General features: G+C 39.7%; 3 protein-coding genes across 6 annotated transcripts; all 3 read right to left on the bottom strand.

Annotated features, from left to right (window-relative positions):
- Window positions 1–1,850: 1,850 nt before the first annotated feature.
- On the bottom strand, window positions 1,851–3,472 carry LOC309694485 (interleukin-12 subunit alpha). Its single transcript, XM_082514595.1, has 6 exons — window positions 3,176–3,472; window positions 3,008–3,094; window positions 2,833–2,874; window positions 2,583–2,687; window positions 2,315–2,359; window positions 1,851–2,156 (listed from the first exon to the last, which is right to left on the bottom strand). Exons 1-6 carry the CDS (start codon window positions 3,383–3,385, stop codon window positions 2,025–2,027), a joined length of 621 nt encoding a protein of 206 aa, XP_082370721.1. The 5' UTR covers window positions 3,386–3,472; the 3' UTR covers window positions 1,851–2,024.
- Window positions 3,473–7,425: 3,953 nt separating this feature from the next.
- LOC309693640 (schwannomin-interacting protein 1) lies at window positions 7,426–17,423 on the bottom strand. 3 transcript variants are annotated; one of them, XM_082513061.1, is made up of 8 exons: window positions 17,307–17,423; window positions 16,814–17,004; window positions 13,724–13,833; window positions 10,059–10,176; window positions 9,732–9,938; window positions 9,201–9,324; window positions 8,742–8,879; window positions 7,426–8,667 (listed from the first exon to the last, which is right to left on the bottom strand). In XM_082513061.1, the coding sequence occupies exons 2-7, from the start codon at window positions 16,931–16,933 to the stop codon at window positions 8,782–8,784; spliced, it is 777 nt and encodes a 258-aa protein (XP_082369187.1). In that variant the 5' UTR covers window positions 16,934–17,004; window positions 17,307–17,423; the 3' UTR covers window positions 7,426–8,667; window positions 8,742–8,781. The 3 variants fall into 3 exon arrangements, with proteins under 3 accessions (XP_082369187.1, XP_082369186.1, XP_082369188.1); XM_082513060.1 differs by having other exon boundaries at window positions 8,786–8,879; XM_082513062.1 differs by lacking the exons at window positions 16,814–17,004; window positions 17,307–17,423 and adding an exon at window positions 15,604–15,751 and having other exon boundaries at window positions 8,786–8,879.
- Window positions 17,424–17,997: 574 nt separating this feature from the next.
- LOC309693101 (uncharacterized protein) lies at window positions 17,998–20,009 on the bottom strand. Of its 2 annotated transcripts, none has more exons than XM_082512073.1 (4): window positions 19,634–20,009; window positions 19,395–19,535; window positions 19,197–19,315; window positions 17,998–18,990 (listed from the first exon to the last, which is right to left on the bottom strand). In XM_082512073.1, the coding sequence occupies exons 1-4, from the start codon at window positions 19,902–19,904 to the stop codon at window positions 18,136–18,138; spliced, it is 1,386 nt and encodes a 461-aa protein (XP_082368199.1). In that variant the 5' UTR covers window positions 19,905–20,009; the 3' UTR covers window positions 17,998–18,135. The 2 variants fall into 2 exon arrangements, with proteins under 2 accessions (XP_082368199.1, XP_082368200.1); XM_082512074.1 differs by having other exon boundaries at window positions 19,395–19,532; window positions 19,634–20,008.
- Window positions 20,010–22,731: the final 2,722 nt, after the last annotated feature.

The raw sequence follows: 22,731 nt of genomic DNA, 5'->3' as shown, positions 1-22,731 counted from the left end.
AACACCCAGTATATATCGTGTTACATGGAAGTGCTGTATCCTGAATGTCGTCACAGCCTGGATATGACTAAAACCTGCAATTATAATGAGAAATAAAACAAGCTTATCTCGGTATTTCATTGTTAATAATTTTGTGTGGACTTTTCTGTATAAATATGACACAAAACATCAAAAATAAAGTCCTAAAAGTAAAAAAAGGGAACAAAATTAAATAAAAGAGACAAAAACAGATTGAACATTACATATATTTAAGTGGCAACATGTGAAGTGTCTGGTGTACAGCCTTGTGTAGCAGTAAGTGCAGCCTTACACTTCCTGGTCAGTCAGCTCTTGATCAGTCCTGCACACTGTCTTGGAGTACTTCTAACCAATTTCAATCCATACAATGCATTTTCAGGACACTTGTTGATTTCTTCATGTTAACTGCTGACTTCAGCTCATTCCACATTTCAGTTGGATCAAGCTGAAGACTTGGTTGCAGTCTTGCTGCATGACCCGCACCTTCTTTTTTATTGCTATAATTTAAAATTTATTCATCAAAGTACAGCTACAAAAACGAGCCCAAAGCATGATGTCACTACTATATAGCTTCACAGATGAGTGACGTTTCCTCTTCTGAAATGCAGTGTTCTTCTTTCTCCACAGGTAACACTGTGTTCATGAAGATGAATGTGTGAGGGGGTTTTAGCTGCTTAAAGGTTACCCACTGTGACCTCCCAACCCCGGAATAGGTGCTTTCCTCCATTTGCAGTAGGAAATCTGTCCGATTGTGGATTGGTTGTGTCCATACTTATCAACAACTCTGAAATCTTGTTTGTTTTTATCGTAAAACACTTCCACAAACACATGTTGGGAAGATTAGATTTTTTTTCTGAATGTTTTTTTAGTAAACACAGGCTGCTGACTCATAGCTGACTCGCACCCTGCTGACTGAAAGCACCTGACTCTAATTTCACCTTTAAATTAATGGCTAATCACTGAAGTTCACACACATGTGCGTCTCACAGATATGGAAGATTGGATTTATTTATTATTATTTAATTACCTGCTTGTGGATATAGTGTTAAAATCAGAACATGTTTTAGTTCATGGTTATTCAATAATACTAAATAACAATTACAATAATGATTCTTTCTGTAAATCTTGGTCTTAACAGATTAACTATTTGATGCATTTCTTATTACATTGACTGTAATGGCACCATAATGAAGTGTCATAATCCAGTTTTTAAGTTTAATTTAACCCCTTGGACAGATACTGATTGACTTTCCTTCTTGATATCAGACCACGTTTTATTGGCATTTTATTATCACTATTTTATCATGACAATAATAGTCACCTGACTGTCATTATCTTAACTTGGGGATTTCCAAATGAAGCATGAACAAACACTATACTGTGGTCTCTTTGTAAATGTTCTTCATGGTGGGTTTAGTTTGCTACATGTTTATAGGAAACATAGAGCATTGTGATTGCTCTGTGGCAAAAACAAAGAAACAAAACAAAATCCATCAATGTGCAATCTACATTTTTTTGTTGTTTAAAATGTATTAAGGAATATTTTTTTCTTATAGTCCACAAATGCTTTTTATTGTTTTCAAGCTTGACCGTAAACTAACCATGTCTTTAGATTCTTATAAAGAGTTAAAGCAGTTATCTTGTTGTAACATATTTAAAGTGAAAAAAATAAATAAATTAATCAGTGAACAAAAAAAGTGTAAACCAGCAGGTAGTATGCAGGAAAAAATATTTATTCAATGATTCTTAGAATCAAATAAATAACAACATGTTCAACATTTGAAAATAAATAGTCCAGAATAAAATAAATAAATAAATATCATTTTCAAGTCAGTAAACACAGTTAAATATAAGTCGTCGATTTTAAGATATGAGTTAAGTAATTTATGAAACTTTAAAGTATATTGAAGTGTTTTCTGTCACAGCAACATTAACTGACTGTCACCGTAGTTTCTGTAATTTCTTTCTGGAGCCTCTTGAGTATTGTTCTGGAGCTCAGTGACGATTCATTTAGTGTATTCATCAGAGGTCATGTATGCAATCACTCGGTTTATTGTGATGGCACGGACCTGGAAGCCCTTCAGCACCTTGCAGAGGTGAAGTCTTTGGTCGAAGGAGGTTCCGATGTTTGCAGCAGCCTTAAAGAAACACAGAAACATTATAAATGATTTGAAACATTTATGTAATTAAATTTTGTTTCCCTAACAAGCCTAAAATTTCTTTTTCAAAATATTAATGAGAAAGACCCGAAGAAGTGTGAAATCAAGCTTGATTTAAAAATAAATAGATCTCTTACCTCCCTTAAGGTCGAATCTGATGCCGGAAATATTCCGAAGCAGTTCTGTTGAGAGCAAAAAAATTCTTATATGATATAAATAATGTAAATGTTGGTAGTTTGTGATTTCTCCTTTGTTAAGATTTTAAAATTTATTTTAGTACCCTGGCAAATCACAGTACGATAAAACAACATTCAGAGAGTAATTTTATGAAAGAGTCTGCATTTATTTATTGAGAATTATGTAAAATCACAGTAAAAATGATAATAATTGTGTACAATCACATACCTTCATGAGTTCCCTGAGACTGAACAGAAGAGTACCAACAGGCTGCGCTGCGAGAAATTCGTCATAGTACCTCAGATCCTCCCGAATGTTTTTCAAACATGAGCTCTAAACACAGCAAGCACAACCACAATAAATGTCAAACATCATTTTAGATTTGCGTGGAATTATTTGGCTTCCATGTCTAGACCTTAACATGTTTATCAAGAATATAAAGTAAAGAAAAAAATGATGAAGTGGCACAAAAACCTACCTGATCAAATCCTGATGTAGTGATTTCTGAGCATGCTGATCCCTGTGGGGGAAACACAGTTAAGTAATCAGAGGCACAGCTAAAAAAGACTTATCAAATGTTTGTTATGTCTTGTTTCCATTTCACAATGTATCCTGAAACAAAATGGAAGCAATCTGGTATTTAAAGTGGGTACCTGTGGTGCACACGCTGATGGTGTGCTGGTTTTTTTGTACAGCTCCATGTTCTGCTTCGTGCAGTCAATTCCACTAAACAGGGTTTTCTGTTTGAGGACAAGTAATATTTAATAAAATGTAAACTGTAAGAAAAAAACCCTGTGGATTTGCATTCGTTGTAGGCCTACCTGGTTGAGTACATCCGTGATGTTCTGGAGCAGTGTTCTTGCGTATAATACACAGGAGTCTTGCATTCCCATCAGTGGCACAGATTGGCTGATCTGCCATAAAGGACAAGTGAGCACTAGGAGCAGCAGTGCAGGAGTGAAGTCTAGAAAAAAAAGAGAAAAATTAGATAACTGTAAAATATCTCTTGGAAGATTAGACTCTTCAATCATGATACGTTATACTCACAGAGCTTGATGAGGGGCATCTTGGTTCAGAGTGGTAAGCTGTGTTCTTTGACTGTGTCTGGCTGAGCAGTGTTTTATATTCAGACTGATGCAGGGAAATCCCTGCATCAGTCAATGGAGCAGATCCACTGTAAGTTGAAAGTGTGGGCTCAAAATTGTGTAGTTTCCTTTCTCACCATATAACCGTGGTTTGCTGAAACTAATGTCTGTTCATTGTTCGATTACCAAAGAAAACATATTGAAAGTTCATCACATATGCTCTTTTAAACTTTGATTGTGCACAGTTACGTCTAATATTTCTCAAAATATTGATCGCATCTAAGATATCATTAATCACAACTAAACTTATATAGCCTTTTAAGGATGAAAAATAATAAAAGAAAAAGGCTGAAAAATTTTTTTATGTGACAAAAAACTGAAAAAAAAAACAAAACCAAAACCACTCTAAATGGTCACATTTTATTCAGTCTTTATTAATAATCATGCTGGTATTTCAAGCCAGCAGGATATATATATATATATATATATATATATATATATATATATATATATATATATATATATATAAAAAACACCCAGCACGCCCCTGCGGGCGGTTTATCCTTCAAGCTCGGGTCCTCTACCAGAGGCCTGGGAGCTTGAGGGTCCTGCGCAGTATCTTAGCTGTTCCCAGGACTGCGCTCTTCTGGACAGAGATTTCCGATGTTATTCCCGGGATCTGCTGGAGCCACTCGCCTAGCTTGGGAGTCACCACACCTAGTGCTCCGATTACCACGGGGACCAACGTTACCTTCACCCTCCACATCCTTTCGAGCTCTTCTCTGAGCCTTTGGTATTTCTCCAGCTTCTCGTGTTCCTTCTTCCTGATATTGCTGTCATTCGGAACCGCTACATCGATCACTACGGCCGTCTTCTTCTGTTTGTCTACCACCACTATGTCCGGTTGGTTAGCCACCACCATTTTGTCCGTCTGTATCTGGAAGTCCCACAGGATCTTAGCTCGGTCATTCTCCACCACCCTTGGGGGCATCTCCCATTTTGACCTCGGGACTTCCAGGTTATACTCGGCACAGATGTTCCTGTACACTATGCCGGCCACTTGGTTATGGCGTTCCATGTATGCCTTGCCTGCTAGCATCTTGCACCCTGCTGTTATGTGCTGGATTGTCTCTGGGGCATCTTTACACAGCCTGCACCTGGGGTCTTGCCTGGTGTGATAGACCCCAGCCTCTATGGATCTTGTGCTCAGAGCTTGTTCTTGTGCTGCCATGATTAGTGCCTCTGTGCTGTCTTTCAGTCCAGCTTTGTCCAGCCACTGGTAGGATTTCTGGATATCAGCCACCTCCTCTATCTGCCGGTGGTACATACCGTGCAGGGGCCTGTCCTTCCATGATGGTTCCTCGTCTCCCTCCTCTTTCTTGGGTTTCTGCTGCCTGAGGTATTCACTGAGCACTCGGTCAGTTGGGGCCATCTTCCCAATGTATTCTTGGATGTTCGTTGTCTCATCCTGGACTGTGGTGCTGACACTCACCAGTCCCCGGCCCCCTTCCTTCCGCTTAGCGTACAGCCTCAGGGTGCTGGACTTGGGGTGAAACCCTCCATGCATGGTAAGGAGCTTTCTTGTCTTTATGTCAGTGGCTTCTATCTCCTCCTTTGGCCAGCCTATTACCCCAGCAGGGTACCTGATCACGGGCAGGGCGTACGTGTTGATGGCCCGGATCTTGTTCTTACCATTCAGCTGACTCCTCAGGACTTGCCTGACCCTCTGCAGGTACTTGGTGGTTGCAGCTTTTCTAGCGGCCTCTTCATGGTTCCCATTCGCCTGTGGGATCCCCAGGTACTTGTAACTGTCCTCTATGTCTGCAATGTTGCCTTCTGGTAGTTCAATCCCCTCAGTTCTGACTACCTTCCCTCTCTTTGTTACCATCCGACTACACTTCTCCAGTCCGAACGACATTCCAATGTCATTGCTGTATAGCCTGGTAGTGTGGATTAGTGAATCGATGTCTTGTTCACTCTTGGCATACAGCTTGATGTCATCCATGTACAGGAGGTGGCTGACAACTGCTCCGTTCCGTAGCCAGTATCCGTAGCCAGTCTTGTTAATGATCTCACTGAGGGGGTTCAGGCCTATGCAGAACAGCAGTGGGGACAGAGCATCTCCTTGGTAGATCCCGCACTTGATGGTGACTTGTGCTATGGGCTTGGAGTTGGCCTCTAGTGTTGTACGCCACATCCCCATTGAGTTCCTGATGAAGGCTCTTAGGGTCCCATTGATCTTGTACAATTCTAGGCATTCCAGTATCCAGCTGTGGGGCATTGAGTCATAGGCCTTCTTGTAATCAATCCAGGCAGTGCACAGGTTGGTCAGTCTGGTCTTGCAGTCTCGGCTGATTGTTCTGTCTACCAGTAGCTGGTGTTTTGCGCCTCTGGTATTCTTGCCAATTCCTTTCTGTGTCCCGCTCATGTATTGACCCATGTGCCTGTTCATCTTAGCCGATATGATGCCTGACAGGAGCTTCCATGTAGTACTGAGGCAGGTTATTGGTCGGTAGTTGGAGGGGACCGGTCCCTTCTTGGGGTCCTTGGGGATCAGGACCGTCCGGCCTTCAGTTAGCCATTCCGGGTGTCTCTCGTTAACTAGCAGCTGGTTCATTTGTGCTGCCAGACGCTCGTGGAGTGCAGTCAGCTTCTTCAGCCAGTAGGCGTGAACCATGTCGGGCCCTGGTGCTGTCCAACTCTTCATACTGGAGACCCTTTCTTGGATATCTGCCACTGTGATGGTTACTGGACCCTGTTCAGGGAGGTCGCTGTGGTCTGCCCTCAGATCCTCTAGCCACTGAGCATTGCCGTTATGGGTTGCATCCTTCTCCCATATGCTCTTCCAGTATTGCTCCGTCTCCAGCCTTGGTGGTGCTGTTCTCTTATTGTTCCCTTGCCACTGAGAGTACACCTTTGCTGGTTCTGTGGAGAACAGCTGGTTTATTCTCCTGCCTTCTATCTCTCTGGTGTACCTCCTCAAGCAGCTGGCCAAGGCTGTGAGTCTTTGCTTGGCAGTTTCCAAGGCCTCAGGTATGGACAGTTTGCTGTATTTCTTATGCACCTTATTTGTCGCACCTTTCTGCAACTCCGTTAGTTGGCTAACCTCCCTCCGTGCTACTTTGATCTTGCCCTCTAGCCTCCTTCTCCATGGAGGGTACTGCCCCTTGTCGCTGTTCAACTTGTAGCCAAGCATCTCACTGATCACTGCTGCCGTATTGTAGATCAGCTTGTTAGTGTCGGTAATCGTGGTTGTAGGTATTGCCCGTAGTGCTGCATTAACATCATCGAGCAGACCTTCTGAGGGTACTTCACGTAATTGAGGGTACTTCACGTAATATATATATATATATATATATATATATATATATATATATATGTATGTGTATATATATATATGTATGTGTGTATATATATATATGTATATATATGTATGTGTGTATATATATATATATATATATATATATATATATATATATATATATATGTGTGTGTGTGTGTGTGTGTGTGTGTGTGTGTGTGTGTGTGTGTGTGTGTGTGTGTACTTCCTGAGATACTTTGTTTTGTAATATTGCATTGATTTAATTTTACTGTCCCATTTTTGGGCTTTTTTAACAGCAATGTCCCAAATTTTGAGAAAAAAAGTATAATGAAGGCTTATAATAAACAGTTAAGTGATCATTAGTTTTTGCCATAGATTATTTTCCCACTGGTTGTAACTATGTAACACTAACCAAGGTTATTTTTGTCACCACGGCTTTTTCCCCCGTTGCTGGCGGTAAGTCCTTACAAAACTTAAGTGTCAACACATCACACGTGAAAGTGTGAATGTGAATAGAAACTAGACGGTGCCCTCGTTTCCTTCCTTGTGTAGCCTGCAGTCATTCAGTTGCAGTGTCAAGGCGTGATGCTTTCCTTGGAACGTGTGGATTTTTTTTCTTCTTGTAAATTCAGAAAAAAAGCAAAATAAATCTCATGAAAGTCGACACACTTGAAACATTTATTACGGAATCATTTTTTTCTGGTCTTTTTTTTTTTTTACAATCATTATAGAATACATGTGTTCATGAATCAAGGAAAATAAAAAAGTGACTTTGTGTTAAATGACATTCTTAAAAAGCTTAGAATTAAAACACTAAAACACAACAAGGCATGTTGTTAATCCTTTTAATAAACTATATTTTAACATTTACATACATTTGAAACAGATAAAATAGATATACGCTTAGGCTGCGATTTATTAATATATGTTTTACATTTGTGTTTACCATCTCTGATCGTTATTAAATTAAGAAAATGGAATTGCATATTTCTATTAAGAGACTATCTGTGTGGAGATGCCTGTTCCTTTTTACAGCTTTGTGTAAACTTTGAAAAAAAATGAACTTTTTGTGTCTTCTACTGAGCAGATCATCACATTTGACAAATACAGATTTGCCCAAATAAAGGTCAAAATACTGTCTAGTAAAGCTCTAAATGTCTTTAAAGGAGGTGGAAACTGTAGCAGCTATTTAATTATATTAAGGTTTGAGTCTTAAAGATTTTTTTAGGAACTTTCTGGAAAGCAGTTGCTTAAATGTAACAAATACAGAGTACTTATCGTTTCCTATTATACCAGATCAGGTATGTGATGCTTGATAGTGAATGAGAGTGATAAACGGCAATGTCACAGTGCTTTTAGTGAAGTGAACGATATACAAGTGAACAGAGCATTTCTAAGAACCCTGTTGATTATTAGAGCCAAACAAAAGACCTCAAGATCTCAACTCATCATCCTTTTTCATAAAAAAAAAAGAGACACAAGGCATGGTGGTGCTCTCTCCAACCCAGCCGTGCCAAAATCATTGAGTGCTAAATAAAGATCAGGGACGGAATCAACTCGACTCCCCTAATTTTATGAAATATGACGGGGACAATCATGCTGAGTGGAAGTGGAACGCCTGCACAAACTCATCTGTCAATACTGAAATTGGTGATCTTACACATGTAGATGTTGTGTTTTGAGGTTCTAAGATGTGGCGCAACGTATCACATGTGTCTTAATACTACTCTATATGCTGCATTCAACTCTCCAGATACAGTGAGCACAGATGAAGTTTCATTAGCAACACTGGTAGCAGTCCGTAGAGTGGGAAATCGGACGGCGTGCATACAGACACATGTGTAGACAAGGTGTTTATTTAGAGATGCCTTTCTCTGGCTGGTGCCGCTGATGGCTATGTGCATGCCTGCCATAATAAACAAGAAGAAATATGTTAAAGTGAGTCCAGGACATACTGTGAAGTGACAGCGCTTCCAATACCTTTGACAGCTAAGAAGCTGAGGTGGAGAAAAACTGTGGTTCACCTGGTGAGGTCCTCTATGTCCACTAGCATAGCGTCCTGCTCCACATGCAGCTCATCCCTCATCAGCAGCAGCTGTACCAGCTCCTCATTTAGACCTGTTTGAAGATACAAATCCAGTCTTTGAATGTTTGTTTCCCTTGTATGATTGTATTTTATCGTGCCAAGTGTGTGCTTTTGTTGTGATGATGTTAGACAGAAATGTGTTAAAAAATAGGAAGTGAGGAAGAGAAAAACAATCCCGAAAGATATCGTATAAATTCTTAAGTGGACTGAATGTCTTTTGATACTTTATTTGATAGAAATAATAGCATAGATGGCATGAATAAAAATATTAAAATCTGATAAAGTACAGATCAGGCTTTTGGCTTGGTTTTTAATAACTAATTTGTGTCTTTATGCGTGAGTCATCTACTCACTCTGAATCTGTGAATGCAAATCATTCGTGATGACTTGCAGCTGTCCAAGACTCATGTCTCTCATGTCCCCTTGCCTCAGATTCCTCTTCATTAAACCCTCACTGATGTGGGGCAAATGGGGAAGCTGCTCGCATAAGCACACACAGACGGGAAATTACTGCACGTCAAAATGTGTCAAACATTTGAGTGTAAATAAAGACTTAAAAAGTGTTGTTGATTATTAATCAACTGGATCTCTGGATTTTTACATGACGCAGCCTCTAACTGCAACTTGCAACACGTCTGTTCACCAGTTTCAGGGGCTTTCTCATGGTAACATGCACCCACGTCTCACGTACACATAAAAACTTGAGTGTTGACCTTTTCATGTGCCTATGTAGTTTTATTATGTCATATTTACTGAAACACCAACTTACATTCCATTTTCACTTTATTTTCCTTGATATTTTAGTGCCCTTAATAATTTCCTACATTGAATTTTCCATGGAAGAGGGAATTAAGACCTCTGTGCATAAAACCCCTCTGACTCACCAAGTCAGCCACAGGTGAACGTCTGTGAAGCTGAATTTGCCTCTCTACCTCCACCTGCATGCGGGCCATGGGTCGAGCCAGAGCCAACGCCACCCGGGCCTCCTCTTGCAGCCTTCGCTGCACTCGCCAAAACCCACCGCAGTCATCTAAAGGATCTGAATCCTCCTCTCCAGTATCCCGGTCCGACAGAGATGAGCTCTGCTTACTCTGTATAGGAAGTGAGCGATACTGTGATGCAACAACAACTGCGGTCACCTCACGAGTGTAGTGGAACAGAAACACACATAAAACCCACATATGGTGACACAGAGAGACTCGGACACATACCACAGGTGACAGCGGTGTGTCTAGGCTGGTCTCTGTCCTGCTGTCTTCAGCATCGCTGTCCTTGTCGCTGCTGCTGTCATTAACAAAACACACCTGCAGGTTCACCCCACTCTGCAGCCTGAGAACACAAATGCAATATTCAGAGGCGCTCAGATCGCACCCGTTTTAGTCAGAATCACACATTAGAGAGCACAGGCCAATGCTGTTTGCACACAAGAAGCAAACACCATTTAAAATGCATATAAGCATGAAAAGTGGTAAGGCAAAGAGTGAAAACAGTTCATCCATTCTCTTCCGCTTAGTGAAAACAGTCACTTAAAAAAAAAAAAAGACAGCGTCAGAAGAAAGTTTCACAGTTTGCTTATGAGTTGTGATTCTGAGGAAGACCAACTGGATTTTTACACCACAACACAAAAAGTCATTTGCATTTGTTTAGTTTCTTGTCTATTTTCTTTGTTTTCATTTGTTTAGGGCAAAACTTATAAATGCATTTGAAAAAGTGAAAATCAGACAATAAAGGTTATGTTTGAGTTATTTCATTTGATGCTTAGCTAAGTCTACAGGCCTATTTAATCTTGCTGTGTGTTACGCTTTGGTGTCCTGCCTGTCAATGTATCTGAATTTTGAAGTCTGTAACTCAGTGTAGCAAAACAAAAATTTCCTGATTTTTCCAGCTGTTAAAGCTTCCCAAGATGTTGCTTCATTACAATGGCGTGGTCCACACATTCATTCTCATATTAACTTATAATTAATCTAATCAACTGTTTTTGCTGGCTAACACCTGAATGCGAAATTGGCTAACAATAATTCACATGATATTAATTCATTTTTGTTGACATTTGTTGGATTCACATGTCAGTGATGCAGTCTGGGTACACATTGGTTAGGGCTGGTCAGTTCACCTAAAATGAACCAAAACCAACATTTAGAACCTCTAACTGATTTAATCTTACGAATGTCGGTTATTTTTAAAAATTATTTTTATTTTTCTGTCAATACAGAATTCGTTTAAAGCACACTCTGCCCTGTCCAGTCTGCCACATGGAAGCATCATGTAGGAAAAATTAAACATAGGGCCAAATAAAATTAATGTGTCCCTTATTTGGAGACATTTTTGGCTACAGGAGAGTCAACCTCAAACAAAAAGAAGAAAACTGAGAGAAAAATGGTTGAAGCGACTAACAGAAATACCGCCAGTATATTTCAACACTTGGAGCACAACAATATTACATTAGCTAACTGCTCAAGCTTTAATTAATATTAAACATTTAGTTTAGCGGCATATTTACAATAAAAAACCTAATTAATTAATCGCAATCAAGGTAAAATGTTTGCCCATTGACTTTGAATTTCTGCATATATTCATATTTCCAGTGGTTCCTCCATATTGGAATTTTTGGCACATCCCAAAAATTGTTTAGCTAGATCCAAAGATTTAATCACAGATATGGAAACAGCATAGTAAAGCATAAAGCCTTTTATTTATTCAGATTTCTGTTACTTTAGGTCACACAGCAGGTTAGGATAGTATTCATTATGAAACAATTCATCCGACTTTACAACAATGTGAGCAAAGACTCTTTTTCCCATTTCATAAACAAGGTCTTTAAAAATGGTTGGTAACATCTCTTATACAGAAGTGAAGGAAAAAAAACCTTAACCTCAGCCTTTCCAAGGGTTCAAAACACCATTTATTCAATTCCAGATCATGATACTGAAAGAACCTAACAACCCAAAGTAACCTTCCCCTACACTAAGACAAAAACAATTACTTAAACAACACCTCACTAACTCTTTTTGGAATTTCCACCCTAAACTACACCCCGTTACACCTTTACCTCCAACGGGGGAGGGGGTCACATGCTCAATTCCACCAATTGTAGCTGTGGATAACTGTGTCAGGCATTACTTCTTCTTTCGCAAGCTGACGAAACTACTTTCTCAAACATCTACAGTAACGAAGGACAGCCCCACTGTGTGACATAAACTAAAGGGTATTGTGGGAAAAAGGAAAAAAAAAAGTTGGGAGCCAAAAAGCTACTGGAGGTCAACTGGTGTCACGGAGAGAAAGAGTACTGATGTAAGTGCTGCGGCTTTGGTTAACCACGGGGAGTCTGTCATAATGCAAGTCGTTCCAGTTGCATTACATGTTTTTCTATCCAAAACTGCAGACGTGAAATGTCATTTCCATGGAAACTAGTATGTTATTTGATTTCTATCAAATATAGTACTATTTACAATGATATTTTATAAGAAGATATAAAATATTCTCTAAGTAAGTAAAAAAAATTACTGATCAACTTATTTTATTTGCATTGCAAAAATAAACAACAAGTCTGACAAATTTAAAAAAAAACATTGAATACTAATGTTTAAAAAATAAAATATTTGGATATTTCGGATATTTAAAAAAATATTACACTGTCCTTTTATTTTTATTATTTAATGATTTAACGGGCAGGTTGGTGGCACAGAGTTCGAAGAGAGCTGTCTGATTTGAGAACATCATGTCTGAACTGTGTCCCACCATGAAGCTGGGGCATCGCTTAGTTTCTGTGTGGGCAGCTCATCATGCAACAGAGATTAACCACAGTGCCATGCTCTACGTTCCCATTCTTTCCATACTCTCTAGATAGCCCAATGTCAGTCCCTTTAGACTGACTGTAAACATAACTGTGGCACTCCGGGAAAGCTTTCACTTTCACTTTGCATGTCTGTGACTTAAATGACTCACTCTCATCCTCTGTTGTTGCATAGTCCGTATGAAACCAGCCATGATAATTAAACGTACACACAACTCCAGAACGTCACTGCTTCTAGATAAATTTCTACCAAGGAAAACTATTCCACCTCCCTAATTTGTTTGTTGTAGTTTTCAGCTAATAGTTGTTAGTCAACAAATGATGTAATCTGATGATTAATCCCCTCTCCTGGCTGTAAAGGTCTTAACCCTTTAGCACCCAAGTATAATACAGGTTAAGTGGAGTTATTTTGTACATTTTCTCTGTAAAATCACCAGATAACTCTCATTACTGTGAATCATTTGAATTTCCTCTCCCAAAAATGGCTGAGGACTTACAGTAATGTAAAATGCAGGTAATAAAACCTAGGCGGAGCTGAATTTTATGTCCTTTACACTGCAGTATTTTGTGAATGCTTTTTGCTACAATGATACACTAAATATCCCCCCAAAAGCTCTTCTTCTCTTCTTTCTGAAACCATTTGAATTTTGTCTCTAGCAGAAATGGTAACCGAGTCAAGGTCATTTGAAAGAGCTTGTAAAATGGGCCCTCCACAAGGCCTATTGTAAATAAAGGGTTAACTTAAGGTGCTTCCATGATACAGTTGGCATCTCAGAGAGACAAAATAAATAAATACATACATAAAAAAAAATATTTTCATGAGAGCTAGACTTTAATATGAAAAGGCTTTGTGAGAACTGAGAGCTTCAGGAAACCAAATGAGTTTGATGAAATTCAGTTCACCAAATTTCAGTGATTTTTTTATTTTTTATTTTTATTTTATTGTACATCACTGCGCTCGGAAGATGTTCAAATGCAGTCAGAATGACATATAAAGCCAACAATCTATCACATTATTACTGTTACTATTCAAAATGAACCATTCTCTTCTGCTTGCTCACACATACACTCAGTCAAACGCACCGAGACGAAGGGCCGTTCTTGCTGCAGCTGGTGTAGATGACTGGCTCATCGTCATAGAAACTGCCAAGGGCAAGTTTCTGCCTGATGGACTCTCTCTCATTCCTCTGGGCCTGCCACAAACAGAGAAACGTGGAAGCACAAAGAATATTAACACAGACGAGGCTCCTGTGCTGCCGTCTCTCTCTGCTTGATTTGCCAAGTGGGTCGCTTATTGACAAGGAAGACTGATGAAATTCATAAACAAATGCATAAATTCAGGTAATACCAAAATGAGAGGACACTCTCATTTCTTCTAATCAACTATAAATCCGGTTACACCCGATTAAGAGGGAAAATGTGATGAATTCACATCTACCGTCTACTTTTGATTCCATGTATGAATATGAGTATTAAAACATTCATTATCTGCTACTACTACCAGCTGACAGCCTGTCCAGGATTTCTCATCTGATGCGTGTAAACAGTAGTATTGAAATAGATGTATAGAAAACGATTAAACGAATGAATCTGGCAGATGCAGTCCTCATTAACACTTCAGAGAAACGTACTGTTTCAATTCTGAGAGACAGTGCACATAATTTTTTTCCCCCACAGGCCAGGCCCAGAAAAGACTGAAGAATGAAACAAGAAATAGGTGTATCTATCCAGTTATGTCAGTGCATCTGAATGCATTTTTATTAAAGATCTTTGTTCATTACAATCATAGGATTGTAGTGACGGTGAATCATCCATAAATGGCTTCTTTCACTAATTTATGCATCACATTTCATCATCAAAACAGCAGGTACTATTTAAACTGGTTAAAAAAATTCCATTGCATTCTTTTAGTGCTGCTGATTCAAAATGCCGTGTCACTGTGGGCTGGTGTTTTACAGCTTCCTCTTCCTATGTGACTAGTTTCTTTTGACCGACGTCCCATTTTTCATACTTTTTGTTTCACTTTAATGACATTGGATCTTTATGTTCTGCCCCCTTTCCCTCATCTGTATTTCTCATTCTTTTCCCCTTTAACCTTTTGAGCTTCCACACCCGAGCCTTCTATCTCGTTTCCTTTTATTTCACTTCATCTCAGCTTTCAGTCTGTAGCTCCCCCTTTGAACCGATTTCATTTTTTCCCCTTGGATCCTCACAACATGATTTTCTATTCTGGCATCAAAGGGAAAGTATTTATATATGATGGATTTGAGCCAAAAACATCTGCTAAAGCTGCCTGAGTTTGTGTGTGCTCTTTGGAACCACACATATATTGAATAACACTTCTAAAATTAGGTACGTTTCTCTTATGTTTCAGCATTTGTACTCAAAATAGCTGCAAAACTGATACATACACATACACACACCACTACACCCTCTTTTTTTGTGACGCATCCTTAGATGAGGATGTGACGTAAAAGCATAAATGAGTTCATCGCCATCATTCTCCAAACCAACGCTGGCCCCTGCTCACCCACTTCAGACATACAGATGCCCTCCTTACTAACAAAATGACTACACGAGCACATGCACCCCCACAAGCCCAAAATTGTACCCCTTATAAAGAATGTACATGGTATGATGAATGCAAATGTAGAAAGATTTTAGTTCCTATTCAAACAAAAGATAGTATAACATACAATGATATAGATATCAATGATCTGAGATGGAAAATTGTGTCAAATCTGACTGAACAAATGCAGGAGCATACATATTACACAGATATATTCGAGCACAACCACATACGAACACGCCCACTCCCTTTTCCACTCATCCCATACGGCTGATTTATCTACAGCATCACACCCATGATGGATACCTATCATGTATACCTTTAAATAGCTTGTTAAATGCTACAGACCCATCAGAATCACACACTAAATGCAAGCAAATACAAATCCACACACCTGGTAAATGCGTTTCTCTTGGTGCACCATCCTTCAGCGCATCGTACTAAAACAGCCGTCCTGCCCTCCTCTACACTGCAGTGAAACTAGACCCAGGAGACCCTCTCTTATACCGCAGCTCCGTGCAGGAGAGCGAGGGTGGGAGGAAGGGATGACAGAGCGGGGAGGGGAGAGGCAGCAGATAGGGGAGGGTGGGGAGACGTGGGAGCAAGAGAGGAAGGAGTGGGCAGCGACGGAAGCAGAGGAGGAGAGAGAAATCAAGGGAGGGGAAAGAAGAAGCTGCTCAGTGCTGCCACTGCTTTCCTGATCTGTTATCTGTACCTCCATCTTCCTCTATTTTCTCTCTTGCCTTCTCCTCTTCACCTTTCCTTTACTGGAAGGAGAGGGACAAATAATAAATCTGTGTTTCTGATAAATTGAGGCAGACATTTTGGATCTATAAAAAAAATGGCAGGTGGACTAGGCTAGAAGGCCTAATGGATGAGAATGCAACAAAATACTTAGAGGCCATAGCTGGTTCTCTAATAGATCAACATCTGATTATTGGCCTTACACAGCGTAGTAGATTTATTATATTTGTTTTGTCTTCTGGAGGAATTTCCTACAGCCTCATCCCACATCAAAGGTACAAGTGTAATGAGCCGTAAGAGGCATAAGGAAGCACATGACGCATTTGTCCACATGTGCATAAACAACCAGTGTTGCACACACACACACACACAGGCTTGCAGTTAGTTCCCACAGTGCAGTTGTTCACTGATTAAATGACTAAAGACTGAGTCATCTTCCTTCTTTCATCAACATCAAGCCAAATATTCTCAGTCTCTCCATGCCAGGAATTTTTGCTTATGGAAAATATGCTGCATATATATATATATATGAATGCTGCATGCATATAAAAACAGTTACAGAACTGCATATTGCAAATATGGCAATAAACACAGCCTGTTGTTGCACTTGTCTTTTACCCAAATTTAATTTTTTCCCTATAGCCCATTCCTTTTTATTTGGAGAAGTCTCTTCAACAGCTACAAGAGACGTAGCCATCAGAATAAGTGTCCTCATTTATTTCCATGTGTGGATCAAACAACAGACACAGTGAATCACTCACAGAGATGCTGGACAGCCTGGTTCTTGCTACACTGTAACAGTGATCTGCCTGTGGTGCAAAGATATCCTTAAGCTCCTCTGCCCAGCTGTGACTGTTTACCATGCATCCTAGTCTTCCTCCCTGATGCTGTGCATCTTCCCACCAGTGGCACGTTGTGGCCTTTCTAGTGAATACGTCTCCCTCCTCTTCCTCATCCATGTCCACATCATAGTCCTCCATAAAGATACAAAGTAGAGTAGGCGGAGCAAATTTTAGAGATGGAGGAGGAGCTGAGAGATCTGGTCGGGAATCTAGCCAGACATAAACAGGAGAGGAATACAGATCTTTGACCAAAATTAGTTGTTTAAACGACGGCTGTTCCAGTCTATTTAATGCACGGTATCTTAATGTTTCCTGTGGTAGCATGGATAGAAAAAAATAGATATAACAAAATGAGATTTAAAAAATGTAGAATTTCAGTCTGATTTTAATCCTTTCATTAAGTTCATTTAAACAAAGCCACAAAATAAATCTATAGCCTGATACAAACATCCAAATTCTTTGTCACTAGTAAAAAGATAAAGCAAAATCCTGTGTACTACAAAACGCTCACCTTGGCTAAAGAGATGAAACCACTTCTTTAAATGATTGAATAATTTAACCAGCTGCAGCAAGACACACGCAGTGTTGCATGAATGATCTACTTGATTTCTTGTTCTGGAGCTCTGGACCCTCCAAGTAGTGTTTAGAAAATGAAGTGGCTGAACGACAATGAGCATGTCTGGATTCAGAGTCCAGCATTACACGTCGTTCAGTTGTCACGTGTGGTTGAATTTCAGCGAAGTGCGTACACACAGTCACGGAGTGCCCAAGGGGGAAGAGCACTGTAAAAATATATAGGAGCAGACAGAATAGGGTCTGTATGTGCAGTGGGTGAATGGGATTTATGCACCAACTTTTTTTTTGCAAAGACAAGAAAAAAAAAAAAATGTGTTCCATAAACAAGAACTAAAGGTAGCCCTCTAGAGACTTTGATTCATTGTCTTAGTATAAGCTCTAACAAGTATTGACGGGGCTTGCTATGAATAGGTCAAACGTTTGAACAATAATTCAGTTTGGCGTTTTAGAAAGGGGTGTACCATGACAACCAACATGCTTAGGACTGTGCATTTCACCATCATTAAATGACCAGTCTTTTGTAGTGGGGGGGGGGGGGGGGGGGGGGAAGAAAAACAAAAAAAAAAAACACACACAAAAAAAACACACAAAAAAAAACACACACAACACACAAACACGAGAACAAGTTCACAGTAGAAAAATCTTTAATTTTCATCATCATCATCATGCTCCGCGAGAACACAAGATTTTCTTAGAACAATTCAACCATTACCAAATTCACACCAACAAGAAACCCTTAGCACTTACAGCTCTGCTTAATTCAGTCAGGGACCTCCTTGACCTCTGTACTGAGGAAACCTGGAAGCAATTTGCAAAGGGAAGCCTGAATGTGTTTGGAATCTAGATTTAAAACCTGCTTTGGCCATGTACTTCTGGTCATCGGGGAGTTTCTTAGCCTTGTATACAACATATGGCTCAAAGGGGAGCTTGTCAAATGGAACATATGGTGCTATAGGGGCTGCAGAGGTTTCTGGGCTGACAGGGCTTGGGTAACTCAGTTTCACAGGGGAAGCTGGGTAACTTGGCATAGCAACTGGGGTAAATTGAGACCAAGTAGGTTGCTTTGGCAAATTTGGTTTTTGTTGGTATGAAGGCTTTCCAAAGAAATATTCAGTCTCCGGGTTGTAGTAGTAAACCTGAGTTTTGTCAGGGATCATTTGCAACTGTTGGACTGGTGGAAGGTAGTGCATATTAGGAAAATGTGCAGGGTAATAGGCAGGGCTCTTGGAAGGAATTTTGTTGCCACTAGGTCTAACAGCCGTAGGTGGTGCCACAGTGGTTGTAGCTGGTGGCACAGTGGTCTTCACTGGGAGAAAGGAGGAGTAGTAGGGGTAATAAAAGTTATATGGGTAGTACAGAGGGTATGAATATCCAGGTGGCTTTGTGTGAGGGCGAGTGGTAGTTGGGTTAGTTTTAGCACCTGGTGCCATCATATGCATGTAATAGTTATACCAGTAGGAATTATATAGATTAGGATAATAGGGCTGTTTTGCTTGTCGTCTTGAGCGATGGAAGTGCCATGGCCTGAGAGAGAAAGGAAATTTCCTGGACTGTTGAACTGGGCAGATGAATTCAACTGCCATCCCCCGCCAATTCATTGGCAACACATATCTTCCATTCTGAAACAAAGAAACCAAACATGTTTTGGCCTGGGTTTGTTTTTTTGGCAAATTTAGCATCAAGCAGTTATACCAACTCTAAGTTTGAAGAGATCTTTTTCAAAACTACCAAAAGAAAATATAGAATTCATCAATTAGTGCAGATATGAAAACCACATTCCATCAAGTCCAGGTCCTTTTAAAAGAAAAAAAAAAAAGCAGCATACCTCTGTTAGCACACTGCAGGCATTATATGGGACATTTAAAACTAGTCCCAGTGCGTTCTGCTGCATTGAGAAACCACAGCTTTCAGGCACATGCTTCAGTGGTAAGGGTTGTGCATTTTCTGAGAGAAGGAGAAAACATGCCAGTATTCAATGACAGTTTTTAAAAACCGTTTTGCATACTTATAATATTTTTTCTACCTATGTGCAGTTGTAGATCAGCAGCACCAGGCCCCATGGCCTTCAGCTTCATCTTGTTATCACTACAGTGTAGTGAAGAGTTTAATTGCCTCCATGCTGCTTCATTAGCAGTGTCATTCTTCAGCTTTGATCTACTCTCTGCTTTAGGAAGAAAGATATCCCAACACAAAGTTAACTGCAACAACCTTTGCCTCAAGTATACCGAGCATATCAAATTAGCAGAAACAGCCAAGTGTTACCTGTGATGCTTGACTGATGCAAGTCAACTTGCAGCAACGCATGTCCTGTGGCAGCTGCAGAAGAAGCAGGTCCTGACTGGGATTTAAGCCTTTTTCCATTAAAGAGAATGCTTCCCTTTCTTCCATCTTTCACTGCAGTCTCACTAGATCCCTCATGTTTAACTTTTTTGCCCAGCACTTGCAAGTTTAAACAAAGGGCTAAAGAGCACAGGAGTAATGTGACTGCCACAGTTTGACATGCTCTACATCTCCCACTTCTATCACCTCCCATAGTGGTGACACAGTGCAGATGGAAAGCACTTCACAGCGATGCAGAACAACTAAATCACAGCTTCTGATGCTGTCTGCAATTTGTCACCAGCTAATCAACACAGTTACAGTTTGCACCTGTGGCCTCATTAAGAGCCTTTGGCAGCTGACTCTAGTGTTGTCCTGGGATAAGTAGAACATTTTTTATGGAGCATGAAATGCGTGGAATTCTATAGTCTTCATAACTCATGAGTTTGCAGACAAGATTATCCTATTTAGATATACTGTAGACAAGTGTAGGCTCTGTCTCTTGTTAAACTAATTTTGGTTAAAGTAAAATTATTCTCCTTTGGAACATAAGTGAATTGAATAAAGAAAAATTCAAATAAGTCTAGGTAGGTTATTCCAATGAGCTTAAGAAACTCTTCTTTGACTCGATTAATAATCAAATAAAAGTTCTCAGTTTCAAGAATTACAGTAGTAAACACCATCTAACCGTAGCTTGAACACTGAATGACTGAGCAGAGAAGAGTTTTATAAGATCCTGTAAAAGAAAAAGAACTGAAAAAAAAATTGAAATGCAGCAGTTGTGTAGTATTTGCTTCACCATTTAGTTACATCTTTACACTATATATGCATTTGTCAGAATGCATGCAGAAGTATGAAACCAGAAGTACAAACTAGTAATTTCATCATGGTGCCACTTTATAAATGCCTACCCAATAAAATGCTGCAATAAAGCAGAAAAAAACACTTTGTAGCAAATAACCAAACCACAAATGTGATTTAAAAAATTCATACAAAAATTGACATCTCATAATATGTGTTGTTTTTAATCAATTGCAGGTTAACAAGTTAAAAGAAAAATGAAATCACTTTGTAATTTGCATTACTAACATTAATATCTGAATAAACCTGTATGTGCAAAGTGTGCCGTTAAAATATGTCTGTGAAGGTTCTCAGTCATCCAGATCATCATAGTCAAAGGAGCTTGCAAAGAAAAGCGTCTGGACTTCTTTAAGTTACTTGAAGACGTTTCACCTCTCATCCGAGAAGCTTCTTCAGTTCTAAGGTCAAATGGTGGGGAGTCCCAGATTTAAACCTAGTGGGAGTGACCCCCCACAGAGGGACAAAAGGACCCCCTGATGATCCTCTAATCGCCTGAGCCAAGGTGTGAAACTGGGTGTGGGTCCCAATCAGCCAGAGTTTCAGGTGAGCTCATTGTGAAACCTGGCCCCACCTTATCATACGAATTCCTGAGGTCAGATGGCCCAGGATGTGAGTGGGCGTTAAGGCGTCTGGGGAGGGAACTCAAAACTGGATTATGGATTATAGACAGTTGGTGTCGTAAACCACCGCCTCTGTTCAAAGATGGTCGCTGACAGTGGACATAGATGGTTTCTTTCACTCCTCTTTCAAACCATCTGTCCTGTGAACAATGTGAACATTGGCATCCTCGAAAGAGTGTCCTTTGTCCTTAAGATGCAGATGGACTGCTGAGTCTTGTCCTGTGGAGGTGGCTCTTCTGTGTTGTGCCATGCGCTTGTGAAGTGGCTGTTTGGTCTCTCCAATGTAGAGGTCTGGGCAGCAAGGAATGCCCAAACCTCTTTAATGTGCCGTTAAAACGCTTGTTTGCAGAGCTTGGCAAACTATTACAAACAGCTAACTGAAAGAAAGGATGGGCTCAAACAACTCCAAGAAAAAAAGAATAAATCCAATGTGTGGCCTAAGGTGGTGGTTATGGTAAATGGACTGGTTTAGTGTATTTCAACGCTACTTGAGCACTTTATACAATATGCCTCATTCACACCCGCCCATTCGAGCAGTTTTTATTCTAAGCTTTGCAACATTGCACTCCAATGGATACAAGGTACTTATAATGGAATATTTGGCATGCAGACTGGAGCAGCCAGGGACTGAACTACCAACTTCTGAATTGTCGGATGACCACCTTTGCCTCCTAAGCAACAGTCACCCTGGTTATTTCTGATTATCTGTATTTACAAATTGTGTTAGTTTGTTTTTTCATTTTTATTAAAAGGAACAAAATGAAGAGTGTAAAGAGAAAACTGGGAGGGTGGGGCAAAATAGAAATTGTCAAAAATGAGTCAATATTTTTTTATTGATTAATTGAATCTTTATTTTGAACATGTTGAAAAAGTACAACAACAGAATTAAACAGAGACAAAGCAAAACAAAAGGAAAACGAGCAACCACAACTACAAATAACTTTCATGTTCAAAAAGGAGCAGGAAGAAGCATAAGCTTATTTAATCCCACCCCCTTTCCACTATCTAGTAATCAATAGACTGCAGAAATACCTCCTTGCAATTACATTATATGTCACATGTATTTTTTAAGAGAGCGAGAGAGAGACAAGCAACAAGCTGTTTTTTTCTGACTTGTTTTTTTCCCCCGGTGCCATTTGAGTAAAACTGATCTCTTGAAGGACCCAGCATGCCAGGTAAAGGACCTGGTGTACAACTGTACATGATTAAGTCCTGTAAAGATAGTCCATTTGCTGCTTTGACTAAGTTGGAACAGCATAACAGAACATTGCTTTTTATTAGTAAAAAAGCAAGCTTAACAGTTCAGGCTACATAAGCCCAGCATAGTGCAATAAAATAGTGACTTTCCAACATTACATATCCACCCGACCCCCCTTTGTTTGGTGGGTGGTTGCAGACAACAGGGACATTAATCATTTAAATTTGAGCCCCCAACATCCAAATATCATCAAGTCTGCTTATTAATTCCAATCACCTTTGCACTAAATGCTCATAACATTTATGATTCTTGAGTTTGAATCTGTGGTGCTGATTGAGTTGAGCTGTTGAACAAAGAATTTC

This window comes from Aulonocara stuartgranti (assembly GCF_965226115.1).
Source record: "Aulonocara stuartgranti genome assembly, chromosome: 18".
NCBI lineage: Eukaryota > Metazoa > Chordata > Actinopteri > Cichliformes > Cichlidae > Aulonocara > Aulonocara stuartgranti.
The sequence above is the reverse complement of the archived record's forward strand: the minus strand, read 5'-3'. Positions and strand labels throughout refer to the sequence as shown.

Coding starts and splice junctions, on each gene's coding strand:
- LOC309694485 (XM_082514595.1), bottom strand. CDS start 3,385: ATGATTGAAGAGTCTAATCTTCCAAGAGATATTTTACAGTTATCTAAT. Junction 3,095..3,175: donor TCACGGATGTACTCAACCAG/GTAGGCCTACAA, acceptor GTCCTCAAACAG/AAAACCCTGTTTAGTGGAAT. Junction 2,360..2,582: donor GTCTCAGGGAACTCATGAAG/GTATGTGATTGT, acceptor TGCTCTCAACAG/AACTGCTTCGGAATATTTCC.
- LOC309693640 (XM_082513060.1), bottom strand. CDS start 16,933: ATGGAGGACTATGATGTGGACATGGATGAGGAAGAGGAGGGAGACGTA. Junction 13,834..16,813: donor GAGGAAGACTAGGATGCATG/GTAAACAGTCAC, acceptor TGTTTGTGGCAG/GCCCAGAGGAATGAGAGAGA. Junction 9,939..10,058: donor ACACACCGCTGTCACCTGTG/GTATGTGTCCGA, acceptor CTTCCTATACAG/AGTAAGCAGAGCTCATCTCT.
- LOC309693101 (XM_082512073.1), bottom strand. CDS start 19,904: ATGGGAGGTGATAGAAGTGGGAGATGTAGAGCATGTCAAACTGTGGCA. Junction 19,536..19,633: donor GCATCAGTCAAGCATCACAG/GTAACACTTGGC, acceptor TTCTTCCTAAAG/CAGAGAGTAGATCAAAGCTG. Junction 18,991..19,196: donor CCTGCAGTGTGCTAACAGAG/GTATGCTGCTTT, acceptor TCTTTGTTTCAG/AATGGAAGATATGTGTTGCC.